At 43.9% G+C, this 17,265-nt stretch overlaps 1 protein-coding gene across 3 annotated transcripts in view; it reads right to left on the bottom strand.

Annotated features, from left to right (window-relative positions):
- Positions 1-2,495: 2,495 nt before the first annotated feature.
- Positions 2,496-17,265, bottom strand: part of ppp3cb (protein phosphatase 3, catalytic subunit, beta isozyme) — a 38,805-nt gene continuing 24,035 nt past the window's right edge. For 2 of the 3 annotated variants that reach the window (XM_029724650.1, XM_029724651.1), the window contains exons 6-14: positions 15,087-15,226; positions 11,127-11,204; positions 10,659-10,753; positions 10,386-10,511; positions 9,465-9,548; positions 9,219-9,303; positions 6,979-7,076; positions 6,260-6,307; positions 2,496-2,932 (exon numbers count right to left, since the gene is read on the bottom strand). In XM_029724650.1, the coding sequence (XP_029580510.1) occupies positions 2,754-2,932; positions 6,260-6,307; positions 6,979-7,076; positions 9,219-9,303; positions 9,465-9,548; positions 10,386-10,511; positions 10,659-10,753; positions 11,127-11,204; positions 15,087-15,226 (933 nt within the window). In that variant the 3' untranslated portion in view covers positions 2,496-2,753. The remainder of the gene's footprint in view (positions 2,933-6,259; positions 6,308-6,978; positions 7,077-9,218; positions 9,304-9,464; positions 9,549-10,385; positions 10,512-10,658; positions 10,754-11,126; positions 11,205-15,086; positions 15,227-17,265) is intronic. The other variant, XM_029724653.1, reaches the window with a different exon arrangement.

Raw genomic sequence — 17,265 nt, 5'->3', positions numbered from 1 at the left:
CCAGGTAGAGCCCTTCTGAATTCCATTTAGAACCCTTTCCACAGAGGGTTCTACATGGAACCCAAAAGAGTTCTACCTGGAAGCAAAAAGGGTTCCACCTGGAACCGAAAAGGGTTCTCCTATAGGGACAACCGAAGATCCGTTTTGGAACCCTTTTTTCTAAGTGTAGGTTTCAAAACAACTCCTGCACATCAGAGAAGAGAGGAGCGATAAGAGTCACAACGCATGGCACCTCATACAAACGTCTAGTCTGTACAGCATCAGAATAAAACAAGACATTAACTCATAATACAGTCATGAAAAACCTCAAATGAAATAAAAAACGAAATCCCCCCCAAATAAAATAAAAACTGGAAAATGATTTTTCACAAATAAATATCATCCCTTAGTTCATTTGAAGCAAGAAGATAAAAATAACTTACCATACTGAAACACAGCACAAATAGAATTTCACATTATTATTATCAAATAACTTAATTGCATGCACTGATGCGTTTATAAATGCTTTACAAATAAATAACCTTCTGTTAGTTACTGCTCACACTCAGCCAAAAACACCATTTCATTTTCAAAGTAGAACAAAACAGCATAAATAGGGACTTACTCCAGTACAGCCGACTCGGGTTATAGGCTACTGGACAGCACATAAGAGGACACCATAGAAATGGAATGCATAGAACAGACTTCACTCATTGCTGATTCTGATTTCATGCCAACAAAACAGCCAATCATAGTTGTTTGTACATTTCAATCTCTGATACAGGTGTCCATTCTATGCTTTCTATTTCTATGATTGACTTGGCAGCAATAGAACATAAAAGTGTAGATAGTCCCAGCAAGTGAAATATGTAAAAGTGGTAAAAAGTTGTCTTTAAAACTGAAATAAGATCAGTTTTGGAAATCATCTGACTTGGCAGCAATAGAACATAAGAGTGGAACAGACAGACATTGCCCCTAAAACTGATGTACAGTCAGTTTGGTTTATCTGACTTTAGAGGCAGCGTCTACCTGGGGTGTAGTGAATGTACTGTGAACTCTGTGTGCCACCTCAGCACTGGCTAACTGGCCAGTGGAGCATATTGGCTTAATAAGATGGAGAACACTCAGGTAATAAGACTGCATTTTGAACCTTCTGACAACTTCATCTTTTCCTTGAAGTTAATAAATAGTATGTTTAATTTCAATGTCCTGTTATTATCATATAGTACTAGTAGCAAAACATATTCCAAAGCACTACCATGTATGTTTGCAGATGAAAATGGCATTCAAATTTCACACGCAGATGCAAACGCATACACAAATAAACTCACGGACGCCATGACAACTATCCATCTCCCTATCTAGATATCTTATCAAATCAAATGAATGAAGTAAACCACCAACAGGGCTGACACAACTTCCTGTTTTAAAATGAGAAGAGGAAACTGTAAATCACGGACCTCCCCCGCGTGCCACCTCAGCCCCCGTCGACCTCTCACCTACATGCCTCCACTCCCCAATCCCCACCCTTCCCCTGTCCCAACACAACAGAAAGGTAACATCTGTCACCCAGTCAGCCCCACCCTCCCTCTGCCCCCAACACAACAGAAAAGTAACATCTGTCACCCAGTCAGCCCCACCCTCCCTCTGTCCCCAACACAACAGAAAGGTAACATCTGTCACCCAGTCAGCCCCACCCTCCCTCTGTCCCCAACACAACAGAAAGGTAACATCTGTCACCCAGTCAGCCCCACCCTCCCTCTGCCCACAACACAACAGAAAAGTAACATCTGTCACCCAGTCAGCCCCACCCTCCCTCTGCCCCCAACACAACAGAAAAGTAACATCTGTCACCCAGTCAGCCCCACCCTCCCTCTGTCCCCAACACAACAGAAAGGTAACATCTGTCACCCAGTCAGCCCCACCCTCCCTCTGCCCCCAACACAACAGAAAGGTAACATCTGTCACCCAGTCAGCCCCACCCTCCCTCTGTCCCCAACACAACAGAAAGGTAACATCTGTCACCCAGTCAGCCCCACCCTCCCTCTGCCCCCAACACAACAGAAAGGTAACATATGTCACCCAGTCAGCCCCACCCTCCCTCTGCCCCCAACACAACAGAAAGGTAACATATGTCACCCAGTCAGCCCCACCCTCCCTCTGTCCCCAACACAACAGAAAGGTAACATCTGTCACCCAGTCAGCCCCACTACACAATGAGAACAGAACAGTAGCTCTTTGTTTTGCATTGGAGTGTTCCAGAACGTCCAGTAGAGTGTTCCGTAGTGTAGTGTGGTCAGGTGGTCAGGTCAGGGGTCTGTAGTAGTGTGTGAACAGGTCAGGGAGTTTGTCTGATAGGAGGTCTGATCCATCCATGGCACAGTCTTGTCACACGGGTAGAGAGGCGGGCTGGGGAGCAACAGGCCAGGGTAGGGGGAGGAGGATGGTGTGTGTACCATTAGTGTATACGTGTAGGTCTATATGTTTACTGTGTGTTCTGTATGATCCTTGTTTAAGTGTATGTCTAAGTATGTGTGTGTTTACCGTAAGTGTGTTTTACTTTAAGTGAGTAAGTCAAATGTATGTATGTGTGGGTATGTACTTTATATCTAAGTGTGTGTATTAGTGTTTATGTATAAATGTGTGTATGCGTGGGTATGTACGTTATATCTAAGTGTGTGTATTAGTGTTTATGTATACATGTGTGTATGTGTGGGTATGTACTTTATATCTAAGTGTGTGTATTAGTGTTTATGTATAAATGTGTGTGTGCATCACTGTATATTGCTGTTGTTGTCGGTGCCGTTGGGCTCCCCCATGTTCATGCGGCCCATGGAGACACCCACACTGTTGACGCCGTCACGGCGGGGGGGCATGCGCTCGTTGATCCGGTCCAGACCCTTGGCCTCCGCAAAGCTATTGATCTTATGTTGAGGAGAGAAGCCTCGGATCGCTGGGGAGGCAGACCACAACTCAGTTACAGACTCATCTAATACACACACACACACACACATAATCACGCTCGTGTAATACACACACAATGTAGTTACAGTGCACTTGCTACCAGGGTTGAGGTGAATTCCATTTCAATTCCAGTCAATTCTGGAGGTACACTGAAATTCAATTTCCAATTCTCTTCAATGCTTAAAGAACATTTAGAATTTGGTTTACTTTCTGAATTGGCTGAAATTGAAATGGAATTGTTCCCAACCCTGCTGCTACATACAAGATAAGCAATTCCTACACACGATAACCAGTTTAGTACACGATAAGCAATTCCTACACACGATAACCAGTTTAGTACACGATAAGCAATTCCTACACACGATAACTAATTTAGTACATGATAAGCAATTCCTACACACGATAACTAATTTAGTACACGATAAGCAATTCCTACACACGATAACCAGTTTAGTACACGATAAGCAATTCCTACACACGATAACCAGTTTAGTACACGATAAGCAATTCCTACACACGATAACCAGTTTAGTACACGATAAGCAATTCCTACTCACGATAACCAGTTTAGTACACGATAAGCAATTCCTACACACGATAACCAGTTTAGTACACGATAAGCAATTCCTACACACGATAACCAGTTTAGTACACTATAAGCTACACTGCGTGTACTGTTTAAAACATTAAGAACACCTTCCTAATATTGAGTCAGAACAGCCTCAATTACTCAGGGTATGGACTCCAATGCTTCCCACAGTTGTGTCAAGTTATCTGGATGTCCTTTGGGTGGTGGACCATTCTTGATACACATGGGAAACTGTTGAGCGTGAAAAACCCAGCAGTGTTGCAGTTCTTGACACAAATCAGTGCGCTTGGCACCTACTACCATACCCTGTTCAAATCCACTTAACTATTTTGTCTTGCTTATTCACCCTCTGAATGGCACATACACACAATCCATGTCTCAATTGTCTCAAGGCTTTAAAATCTTTCTTTAACATGTCTCCTCCTCTTCATCAACACTGATTGAAGTGAATTTAATAAGTGACATCAATAAGGGATCACAGCTTTCACCTGGATTCACCTGATCAGTCTGTCATGGAAAGAGCAGGTGTCCTTCATTTTTTGTACACTCAGTGTAAATACACACAACAGCAAGGCCAGTACAAACACACTAACGATACATTATCCTTCCACACTTATAAGTATCAAGATTCAACAGTAGCCTACTACCGACTAACAGTCCACATAAAGACTGTAGTGTTCTTGTGTTTTTTGAAATGTGTACCATCATGGAACATCACATTTCCAATGCAAAACTCCACAGGCTCCACACAGCACATGTTGTACCAAAACCAAATAGCAGAGGTTGTGTAGGGACGATGTATGTGTAGGGACGATGTATGTGTAGGGACGATGTATGTGTAGGGACGATGTATGTGTGTAGGGACGATGTATGTGTGTAGGGACGATGTATGTGTGTAGGGACGATGTATGTGTGTAGGGATGATGTATGTGTGTAGGGACGATGTATGTGTGTAGGGACGATGTATGTGTGTAGGGACGATGTATGTGTGTAGGGACGATGTATTTGTGTAGGGACGATGTATGTGTGTAGGGACGATGTATTTGTGTAGGGACGATGTATTTGTGTAGGGACGATGTATTTGTGTAGGGACGATGTATGTGTGTAGGGACGATGTATGTGCGTAGGGACGATGTATTTGCGTAGGGACGATGTATTTGCGTAGGGAAGATGTATTTGCGTAGGGACGATGTATGTGTGTAGGGACGATGTATGTGTGTAGGGACGATGTATTTGTGTAGGGACGATGTATTTGTAGGGACGATGTATTTGTGTAGGGACGATGTATTTGTGTAGGGACGATGTATTTGTGTAGGGACGATGTATTTGTGTAGGGATGATGTATTTGTGTAGGGATGATGTATGTGTGTAGAGACGATGTATTTGTGTAGGGACGATGTATTTGTAGGGACGATGTATTTGTTAGGGACGATGTATTTGTAGGGACGATGTTTTTGTGTATGGACGATGTATTTGCGTAGGGACGATGTATTTGAGTAGGGATGATGTATGTGTGTAGGGACGATGTATTTGCGTAGGGATGATGTATGTGTGTAGAGACGATGTATTTGTGAAGGGACGATGTATTTGTGTAGGGACGATGTATTTGTGTAGGGACAATGTATTTGTAGGGACGATGTATTTGTAGGGACGATGTATTTGTGTAGGGACAATGTATTTGTAGGGATGATGTATTTGTAGGGACGATGTATTTGTGTAGGGACGATGTATTTGTGTAGGGACGATGTATTTGTAGGGACGGTGTATTTGTAGGGATGATGTTTTTGTGTACGGACTTTGTTTTTGTGTATGGACGATGTATTTGTGTAGGGACGATGTATTTGCGTAGGGACGATGTATTTGCGTAGGGACGATGTATTTGCGTATGGACGATGTATTTGCGTAGGGATGATGTATGTGTGTAGGGACGATGTATTTGTGTAGGGACGATGTTTTTGTGTATGGACGATGTATTTGTGTAGGGACGATGTATTTGTAGGGACGATGTATTTGTGTAGGGACAATGTATTTGTGTAGGGACAATGTATTTGTGTAGGGACGATGTATTTGTGTAGGGACAATGTATTTGTGTAGGGACGATGTATTTGTGTAGGGACAATGTATTTGTAGGGACGATGTTTTTGTGTATGGACGATGTATTTGCGTAGGGACGATGTATTTGTGTAGGGACGATGTATTTGCGTAGGGACGATGTATTTGTGTAGGGACGATGTATTTGCGTAGGGACGATGTATTTGCGTAGGGACGATGTATTTGCGTAGGGATGATGTATTTGTGTAGGGATGATATTAGAGTTATCGTAGGGTCAGATTCCTCCCCCAGCAGACACACACTCATGATTAGTCACTTTGTCGTACTGTGGTGAGTGGTGTGTGTGGAGTGTGTGTGCCTGTGTGGAGTGTGTCTGGGGGAAGTCTGTGTGTGTGTGTGTGTGTGTGTGTGTGTGTGTGTGTGTGTGTGTGTGTGTGTGTGTGTGTGTGTGTGTGTGTGTGTGTGTGTGTGTGTGTGTGTGTGTGTGTGTGTGTGAGGCAGAGAAAGAATAAGAGTCATGCTTCACCATGAGCAGTGCTGTTAGAAGAGCTCAATGCATTGTGGGTAAGTGTATGGCGTAGATGGGTCACCATGCCTCATCCCCCTCTTTCTCTACCTCTTTCATTCTCTCACACACACACTCACTCTAATTGTCAATGAATGAGGGGAATTTACCTTCTGAGTCCTCAACGGGATCGATGGCTTCAATGGCCTCAATGGTAGCTGAGGATGGAGAGAGAGAGAGAGAGAGAGAGAGAGAGAGAGAGAAAGGGAGGGAGTGAGTGAGAGTGAGAGAAAGCGAGAGGATGGTGAGGGTTATTCATGCAAAACCCTCACAGCAGCACTGCAGCCTTCAGTGCTGAGTGTGTCTGGTGTTAGCACGTTCAGTAGCTAGCATTAGCTCACACACACATATACCAGGCTATTAGTACTATCAGTTGTAGTGAGGTGAGGATGACATGGAGTGACGGAGTGATTGACAGAGGACGAACATGGAATAGAGGTAGAGATAGGTACAGAGAGAGGTAGAGAGAGAGGCAGAGTGAGAGAGCGAGAGAGAGAGAGAGAGGCAGAGCGAGAGAGCGAGAGAGCGAGAGAGAGGCAGAGCGAGAGAGCGAGAGAGATGCAGAGAGAGATGCAGACAGAGAGAGATGCAGACAGAGAGAGAGGCAGACAGAGAGAGGCAGACAGAGAGAAAGTGTGTGAGAAAGTGGGAATGTGCGTGTGGGCTTGTTTGCCAGTGTGTGTATGTGTGTGGAGGGGTGTGTGTGTGTGTATGAAGGGGTGTGTGTGTGTGTGTGTGTGTGTGTGTGTGTGTGTGTGTGTGTGTGTGTGTGTGTGTGTGTGTGTGTGTGTGTGTGTGTGTGTGTGTGTGTGTGTGTGTGTGTGCTCACCGCTCTGCAGAGTCTGCTTGCCTCCTGACAGAACTCCACTGGGCAGCATGCCAGTGGGTGTCAGTCCCTTCAGGGTCAGCACGTTCTCACTCTCCTCCCTAAAACACACACACACACATACATAGGATTAGAAACGAACATACACAGTCTCACATGCTTCTGCACACATTCGGACACTTACAGTGCCTTGCAAAAGTATTCCCTCCCTTGGCATTTTTCCTATTTTGTTGCATTACAACCAGTAATTTAAATTTATTTTTATTTGGATTTCATGTAATGGACATTCACAAAATAGTCCAAATTGGTGAAGTGAAATTAAAAAAATAACTTGCTTCAAAAAATTATAAAAAATGAAAACCTGAAAAGTGGTGCGTGCATATGTATTCACCCCCTTTGCTATGAAGCCCCTAAATAAGATCTGGTGCAACCAATTACCTTCAGAAGTCACATTATTAGTTACATTTTATTATTTTAATTTTTAATTTCACCTTTATTTAACAGTTAAGCCAGTTGAGAACAAGTTCTCATTTACAACTGCAACCTGGCCAAGATAAAGCAAAGCAGTGCGACACAAACAACAACACAGAGTTACACATGGAATAAACAAATGTACAGTCAATAACACAATAGAAAGTCTATGTACAGTAAAGTATATAAAGGCCACATGTGTGCAATCTAAGTGTCACATGATCTGTCGCATGATCTCAGTATATATATACACACACCTGTTCTGAAAGGCTCCAGAGTCTGTAATACCACTAAGCAGAGGTGGCAGGTAGCCTAGTGGTTAGAGCGTTGGGCAAGTAACCGAAAGGTTGCTAGATAGAATCCCTGAACTGACAAGGTAAACATTTGTCATACTGCTCCTGAACAAGGCAGTAAACCCACTGTTCCTAGGCTGTCATTGTAAATAAGAATTTGTTCTTAATTGACTTGCCTAATTCAATAAAGTTAATTTTTTTTAAAGCAAGCAGCACCATGAAGACCAAGGAGCTCTCCAAACAGGTCAGGGACAAAGTTGTGGAGAAGTACAGATCAGGGTTGGGTTATAAAATAATATCAGAAACTTTGAACATCCCACGGAGCACCATTAAATCCATTATTTTAAAAAATTATAATATGGCACCACAACAAACCTGCCAAGAGAGGGCCACCCACCAAAACTCATGGACCAGGCAGGGAGGGCATTAATCAGAGAGGCAACAAAGAGACCAAAGATAACCTGAAGGAGCTGCAAAGCTCCACAGCGGAGATTGGAGTATCTGTCCATAGGACCACTTTAAGCTGTACACTCCACAGAGCGGGGCTTTATGGAAGAGTAGCCAGAAAAAAGTCTTTGCTTAATGAAAAAAATAGGCAAACACGTTTGGTGTTCGCCAAAAAGCATGGGGGAGACTCCCCAAACATATGGAAGAAGGTACTCTGGTCAGATGAGACTAAAATTTAGCTTTTTGGACATCAAGGAAAACGCTATGTCTGCCACAAACACAACACCTCTCATCACCCCAAGAACACCATCCCCCACAGTGAAGCATGGTGGTAGCAGCATCATGCTGTGGGGATGTTTTCATTGGCAGGGACTGGGAAACTGGTCAGAATTGAAGGAATGATGGATGGCACTAAATACAGGGAAATTCTTGAGGGAAACCTGTTTCAGTCTCCCAGAGATTTGAGACTGGGACGAATGTTCACCTTCCAGCAGGACAATGACCCTAAGCATACTGCTAAAGCAACACTCGAGTGGTTTAAGGGGAAACATTTAAATGTCTTGGAATGGCCTAATCAAAGTCCAGACCTCAAGCCAATTGAGAATCTGTGGTATGACTTAAAGATTGCTGTACACCAGTGAAACCCATCCAACTTGAAGGAGCTGGAGCAGTTTTACCTTGAAGAATGGGCAAAAATCCCAGTGGCTAAATGTGCCAAGCTTATAGAGACATACCCCAAGAGACTTGCAGCTGTAATTGCTGCAAAAGGTGGCTCTACAAAGTATTGACTTTGGGGGGGTGAATAGTTATGCATGCTCAAGTTTTCAGTTTTTTTGTCTTATTTCTTGTTAGTTTCACAATAACAAATATTTTGCATCTTCAAAGTGGTAGGCATTTTGTGTAAATCAAATGATACAAACCCCCCAAAAATCTATTTTATTTCCAGGTTGTAAGGCAACAAAATAGGAAAAATGCCAAGGAGGTTAATACTTTCGCAAGCCACTGTACACAGACACACACAAACTCACTCACCGTAAAACTTGGAACATTTTGGCCATCTTCCCTATGGCACGGATCTTGTTCCTGATCACCTCTTTCCTAGCTGCCGCTGCATTGGCTGGAGGGAACCAATCACAGAGTAAAACACGGTACACCAATAACAAGGAAGTGAAAAGGAAGGTTGAATAGACATAAAAATGGAAGCAATCAAAGTGTCTGTGTCCCGTTTGGGATGTAACAGGTCTTCCCACGTGTATCTATTTCTAAAGGTATGATTACCATCATAGACCTCTTCCTCTCCATCATTCTCCATGAGCTCATCATCTGAACAGATACTGAGAACATTCACCAGCATCTCTGTCACTGTGGAGCGAGAGAGAGGGAGAGAGAACAGTCAATATGAGGAGAGAGACTCTGAAGAAAAATGTATATTGTTGGCAGATGATCTGGTGCTTCTGTCCCCAGCCAAAAGGGCCTACAGCAGCACCCAGATCTTCTGCACAGATTATTTCAGACCTGGGCCTTGACATTGAATCTCAGTAAGACAAAAATAATGGTGTTCCAAAAAAGGTCCAGAGAGAGAGAGAGAGAGTTAGTCAGAGAGAGAGATTCAGAGAGAGGGAGTTGGTCAGAGAGAGAGATTCAGAGAGAGAGAATAAGAGCGAGAGAGTTGGTCAGAGAGAGATAATAAGAGAGAGGGTTGGTCAGAGAGAGAGAATAAGAGAGAGGGTTGGTCAGAGAGAGAGAATAAGAGAGAGGGTTGGTCAGAGAGAGAGAATAAGAGAGAGAGAATAAGAGAGTTCGTCAGAGAGAGAGAATAAGAGAGAGGGTCAGAGAGAGAATAAGAGAGAGGGTTGGTCAGAGAGAGAGAATAAGAGAGAGAGAATAAGAGAGAGGGTTGGTCAGAGAGAGAGAATAAGAGAGAGAGAATAAGAGAGAGGGTTGGTCAGAGAGAGAGAATAAGAGAGAGGGTTGGTCAGAGAGAGAGTTGGAGAGAGAGAATAAGAGAGAGAGTTAGAGAGAATAAGAGAGAATAAGAGAGAGTTACAGAGAGAGAGTTAGAGAGAGAGAATAAGAAAGAGAATAAGAGAGTTAGTCAGAGATTGAGAATAAGAGAGAAGGAGAATAAGAGCGAGAGAGAGACAAAATAAGAGAGAGAACATATTCAGAGTGGGAGACAATCCGTTTCTTTTTTCCCACCTTTCTCTCCAACGAAGGGCAGGGACCAGGTGAAAACATCCATGAAGTTGGGCAGCCAGTAGGGATGAGGGGAACAGTTGAACTGACGGATGTTCATCACATTGTTCTCATACTTCAGAACCGCCGCTGTGAGAGAATGAGAGAGGGCAGGCCTGTTACACACTGATAGTCTACTGGTCTGTCTGTCTGTCTGTCTGTCTGTCTGTCTGTCTGTCTGTCTGTCTGTCTGTCTGTCTGTCTGTGTGTGTGTGTGTGTGTGCGCGCGCTCCTGACCTTTGTTGTTGTAGACGTCCAGGTAGTTAGGTGCTGAGAAGATGGTGATGAGGGAGGGGAAGCCTGTAGTCTGACTCTTTCTGTACATCCGGTACCTGAACAGGGAAACGGTCAAGGGATTGGGATACGGATTAGAGTTAGGATTACATAGGTTGGGGTTCAACTGTAAGGGGTGTAGGGTTAAATATACGGTTGTTGTGTGGTTAAGTTAGCCTTGACGATGGATAACTGTTTAGAAATGGACTGATTTGATGATGAAACCTTGCGCTGCTGTATTGGTTGACTGAACCGTTTGTGTTGCCATAACAACCCTCACCCCTGGATCAATCAACACACACTGGAGTGGACAGGTGAACGGTTTTAAAGATCCTACATTACGTTACAGCCCTTTAATGTCACTCTGTCACTCACCATGTGAAGAATGACACAGTTTGTCAATGACCCAAGAAGAAGTAGGGCTTCTCTTACCCAGAATCCTGCGCTTCATGTGCTCTGATGACAGACAACAAGTTGTTGGTCTGTAGAAACTCACACACTGCAGGGTAACTGGAGAGAGAGCGAGAGAGAGAGCAAGAGAGAGAGAGTGTTAGTGTCTCTCTGTGTAAATCAAAACGTCATAGTGAAGTAGCCAAACGATGCTGTGTATGAATCAATGTGTGTGTACATGAGAGCAAGAGAGATTTGATTCTGAACACCCATGCATTATATCAGACGAGGATAATAGGTCTACTCTGAAACAGTTGACATTGAATGACCACCAGGGGTCATCATTGAGCCCCTAATAAACAGCAGAAGCAGATTTTTTTATTTTCACCTTTATTTAACCAGGTAGGCAAGTTGAGAACAAGTTCTCATTTACAATTGCGACCTGGCCAAGATAAAGCAAAGCAGTTCGACAACATACAAAAACACAGAGTTACACATGGAGTAAAACAACATACAATCAATGATGCAGTAGAAAAAAATAAGACTATATACAATGTGAGCAAATGATGTGAGATAAGGGAGGTAAAGGCAAAAAAATGCCATGGTGGCAAAGTAAATAAAGTATGGCAAGAAAAACACTGGAATGGTAGATTTGTAGTTTGAAGAAAGTTAAAAGTTAAAATATAAATAATATGGTGCAAAGGAGCAAAATAAATAAAATAAATAAATACAGTAGGGGAAGAGGTAGTAGTTTGGGCTAAATTAAAGATGGGCTATGTACAGGTGCAGAGATCTGTGAGCTGCTCTGACAGCTGGTGCTTAAAGCTAGTGAGGGAGATAAGTGTTTCCAGTTTTAGAGATTTTTGTAGTTCGTTCCAGTCATTGGCAGCTGAGAACTGGAAGGAGAGACGACCAAAGGAGGAGTTGGCTTTAGGGGTGACCAGAGAGATATACCTGCTGGAGCGCGTGCTACAGGTGGGTGCTGCTATGGTGACCAGTGAGCGGAGATAAGGGGGGACTTTACCTAGCAGGGTCTTGTAGATGACCTGGAGCCAATGATTATGACGATTATGAAGTGAAGGCCAGCCAACGAGAGCATACAGGTCGCAGTGGTGGGTTGTATATGGGGCTTTGGTGACAAAACAGATGGCACTGTGATAGACTGCATCCAGCTTGTTGAGTAGGGTATTGGAGGCTATTTTGTAAATGACATCGCCGAAGTCGAGGATTGGTAGGATGGTCAGTTTTACAAGGGTATGTTTGGCAGCATGAGTGAAGGATGCTTTGTTGCGAAATAGGAAGCCAATTCTAGATTTCACTTTGGATTGGAGATGATTGATGTGAGTCTGGAAGGAGAGTTTACAGTCTAACCAGACACCTAGGTATTTGTAGTTGTCCACAAATTCTAAGTTAGAACCGTCCAGAGAAGTTATGCTGGATGGGCGGGCAGGTGCAGGCAGCAATCGGTTGAAGAGCATGCATTTAGTTTTACTTGTGTTTAGGAGCAGTTGGAGACCACGGAAGGAGAGTTGAATGGCATTGAAGCTCGTCTGGAGGGTTGTTAACACAGTGTCCAAAGAAGGGCCAGAAGTATACAGAATGGTGTCGTCTGCGCAGAGGTGGATCAGAGATTCACCAGCAGCAAGAGCGACATCATTTATGTATACAGAGAAAAGAGTTGGCCCAAGAATTGAACCCTGTGGTACCCCCATAGAGACTGCCAGAGGTCCAGACAGTAGGCCCTCCGATTTGACACACTGAACTCTGTCAGAGAAGTAGTTGGTGAACCAGGCGACGCAATCGTTTGAGAAACCAAGGCTACTAAGTCTGCCGATGAGGATGTGGTGATTAACAGAGTCAAAAGCTTTGGCCAGGTCAATGAATACGGCAGCACAGTATTGTTTCTTATCGATGGCGGTTACGATGTCGTTTAGGACCTTGAGCGTGGCTGAGGTGCACCCATGACCAGCTCTGAAACCAGATTGCATAGCGGAGAGGGTGCGGTGGGATTCGAAATAGTCGGTAATCTGTTTGTTGACTTGGCTTTCGAAGACCTTAGAAAGGCAGGGTAGGATGGATATAGGTCTGTAGCAATTTGGGTCAATAGTGTCACCTCCTTTGAAGAGGGGGATGACAGCAGCTGCTTTCCAATCTATGGGAATCTCAGACGACACGAAAGAGAGGTTGAACAGGCTAGTAATAGGGGTTGCAATAATTTCGGCAGATAATTTTAGAAAGAAAGGGTCCAGATTGTCAAGCCCAGCTGATTTGTAGGGGTCCAGATTTTGCAGCTCTTTCAGAACATCAGCTGAATGGATTTGGGAGAAGGAGAAATGGGGGAGGCTTGGGCGAGTAGCTGTGGGGGGTGCAGTGCTGTTGAATGCAGTAGGGGTAGTTAGGTGGAAAGCATGGCCAGCCGTAGAAAAATGCTTATTGAAATTCTCAATTATAGTGGGCTTATCGGTGGTGACAGAGTTTCCTATCCTCAGTGCAGTGGGCAGTTGGGAGGAGGTGTTCTTATTCTCCATGGACTTTACAATGTCCCAGAACTTTTTAGAGTTGGAGTTGCACGAAGCAAATTTCTGTTTGAAAAAGCTAGCCTTGGCGTTTCTAACTGCCTGTGTGTATTGGTTTCTAACTTCCCTAAAAAGTTGCATATCGCGGGGGCAGTTCGATGCTAATGCAGAACGCCACAGGATATTTTTGTGTTGGTTAAGGGCAGTCAGGTCTGGGGAGAACCAAGGGCTATATCTGTTCCTGGTTCTAAATTTCTTGAAAGGGGCATGCTTATTTAAGATGGAGAGGAAGGCATTTAAAAAAAATAACCAGGCATCCTCTACTGACGGGATGAGGTCAATATCCTTCCAGGATACCAGGGCCAGGTCGATTAGAAAGGCTTGCTCGTTGAAATGTTTCAGGGAGCGTTTGACAGTGATGAGTGGAGGTCGTTTGACCGCTGACCCATTACGGGTGCAGGCAATGAGGCAGTGATCGCTGAGATCTTGGTTGAAAACAGCAGAGGTGTAATTAGAGGGCACATTGGTTAGGATGATATCTATGAGGGTGCCAGTGTTTGCGGCTTTGGGGTTGTACCTGGTGGGTTCATTAATAATTTGTGTGAGATTGAGGGCATCAAGCTTGGATTGTAGAATGGCTGGGGTGTTAAGCATGTCCCAGTTTAGGTCGCCTAGTAGCACGAGCTCTGAAGATAGATGGGGGGCAATCAGTTCACATATGGTGTCCAGAGCACAGCTAGGGGCCGAGGGGGGTCTATAGCAGGCGGCAACGGTGAGAGACTTGTTTTTGGAGAGGTGGATTTTTAAAAGTAGAAGTTCAAATTGTTTGGGTACAGACCTGGATAGCAGGACAGAACTCTGCAAGCTATCTCTGCAGTAGATTGCAACACCGCCCCCTTTGGTCGTTCTATCTTGTCTGAAAACGTTGTAGTTAGGGATGAAGATTTCACAGTTTTTCACAGATCTAGTAGGAGGGCAGTGTATGTTTCTCTCAGTAGACTGGTGTAGGCTCCATATTGTATAGCACCATATTATGACAACAGTCTCAACTATCCATCACGTCAATCCTCTGGTCTCTCATTTTATTCATCTCTTTTTCCTCCCTCACTCGCCCTCCCTCTTGCTCTCTTTCCCTCACTGTATCTTAATATCACTCCCCAATCTGGCAGTAGTAGCCAGTCGTCATGGAAACAGAACGGTGCAGTCTCCCTAGGGATTGTGGGATATGGCTTAGCGCTGAAACTGTGTGTGTGGATCTGTGAGATAACTGGCCAGTGTTACAGCTGTTCCACAAATCCCAATGTTTCTTTGGTTGTTGGATCTCTGAATCATCTTGTAGTCTACTAGTACAACATGCTTCACCTCCTCCATCTCACCTCCAGTACCTCACCTTTCTCCTGTACATCACACCAACAGATCACACTGGATCTCACCTGCGTTAGACGTGTGTATGTGCGTTGCCGTGTTAGTGTCTCTCTGTGTTTACCTGTAGAAGTAGGAGCAGCCTCTGACTGTGTTGTGGCCGAAGTATTCTTGTGTCTTCTCGTTGCCAAAGTCCTCCAGTGGGTCGGCCCACAGCAGGTCACACATGGGTCCGAACGCTGGAGGCTCCTTGAACCTGTCCAGCTGGATTATAGAGACAATGACAACACAACAGATATATACACTGAGTTTACCAAACATTAAGAACCCCTTCCTAATATTGAGTTGCTCCATCTCTATAAGGTGTCAAAAGTGTTCCACAGGGATGCTGGACCATTGACCATTGACTCCAATGCTTCTCACAGTTGTGTCAAGTTGGCTGGATGTTCTTTGGGTGGTGGACCATTCTTGATACACGGGAAACTGTTGAGCATGAAAAACCCAGCAGCATTGCAGTTCCTGACACACTCAAACAAGTGCGCCTGGCACCTACTACCATACCTCGTTCAAAGATCCTTAAATATTTTGTCTTGCCCATTCACCTTCTGAATGGAACTCATAAACAATCCATGTCTCAATTGTCTCAAGGCTTAAAAATCCTTCATTAACCTTTCTCCTTCCCTTCATCTACACTGATTTAAGTGGATTTAACAGTTTACATCAATAAGGGATCATAGCTTTCACCTGGATTCACCTTGTCAGTCTATGTCATGGAAAGACACTGTTCTTAATGTTTTGTACACTCAGTGTACATTGATACATAAATATATAGATACATACATGTATAGAAACAGTCCATTCGGAAAGTATTCAGACCCCTTGACTTTTTCCATATTTTGTCACGTTACTGTCTTGTTCTAAAATTGATTAAATAGTTTTTTCCCCCTCATCAATCTGCACACAATACCCCATAATGACAAAGCAAAAACAGGTTTTTAGAAATTGTCCCGAAGCCACTCCTGCGTTGTCTTGGCTAAGGGCTTAGGGTCGTTGTCCTGTTGAAAGGTGAACCTTCACCCCAGTCTGAGGTCCTGAGCTCTCTGGAGCAGGTTTTCATCAAGGATCTCTCTGTACTTTGCTCCGTTCATCTTCCCCTCGATCCTGACTAGTCTCCCAGTCCCTACTGCTGCAAAGCATCCCCAAGCATGATGCTGCCACCACCATTCCTCCAGATGTGACGCTTGGCATTCAGGCCAAAGAGTTCAATCTTGGTTTCATCAGACCAGAGAATCTTGTGGTCTGAGAGTCTTTAGGTGCCTTTTGGCAAACTCCAAGTGGGCTGTCATGTGCCTTTTACTGAGCAGTGGCTTCCATCTGGCCACTCTACCATAAAGGCCTGATTGGTGGAGTGCTGCAGAGATAGTTGTCCTTCTGGAAGGTTCTCCCATCTCCACAGAGGAACTCTGGAGCTCTGTCAGAGTGACCATTGGGTTCTTGGTCACCTCCCTGACCAAGGCCCTTCTTCCCCGATTGCTCAGTTTGACCGGGTGACCAGCTCTAGGAAGAGTCTTGGTGGTTCCAAAATTCTTCAGTTTAAGAACGATGGAGGCCATTGTGTTCTTGTGGACCTTCAACGCTACAGAAATGTTTTGGTACTCTTCCCCAGATCTGTGCCTCGACACAATCCTGTCTCTGAGCTCTACAGACAATTCATTCAACCTCATGGCTTGGTTTTTGCTCTGACATGCACTTTCAACTGTGAGACCGTATATAGACAGGTGGGTGCTTTTCAAAATCATGTCCAATCAATTGAATTTACCACAGGTGGACTCCAATCAAGTTGTAGAAACATCAAGGATGATCAATGGAAACAGGATGCACCTGAGCTCAATTTCAAGTCTCATAGCAAAAGGTCTGAATTGTTATGTAAATAAGGTATTTCTGTTTTTTATTTTTAATAAATTAGCAAACATTTCTAAAAACCTGTTTTCCTGTTGTCATTATGGGGTATTGTGTGTAGATTGCTGAGGATTTGTTTGTATTTAATCAATTTTAGAATAAGGCTGTAATGTACATTTCTTTGGGAAAAAGTCAAAGGGCCTGAATACTTTCTGAATGAACTGTACATGAAATAAAATCTTATTTACACAAGAGATAACCAGAACACTCAGAAATGAAGAAGGCCGTTCTTTAAATCTCCCAACTGGACCACAGAAAAAACAGAATACACAGAGAGAGAGAGAGAGAGAGAGAGAGAGAGAGAGAGATAAAGAGACAGAAAGAGAGAGAGATATGAGACAGAG

The sequence above is a fragment of the Salmo trutta genome, chromosome 3, assembly GCF_901001165.1.
Source record: "Salmo trutta chromosome 3, fSalTru1.1, whole genome shotgun sequence".
Lineage (NCBI taxonomy): Eukaryota > Metazoa > Chordata > Actinopteri > Salmoniformes > Salmonidae > Salmo > Salmo trutta.
This window is presented reverse-complemented; position numbering and strand designations above follow the sequence as displayed.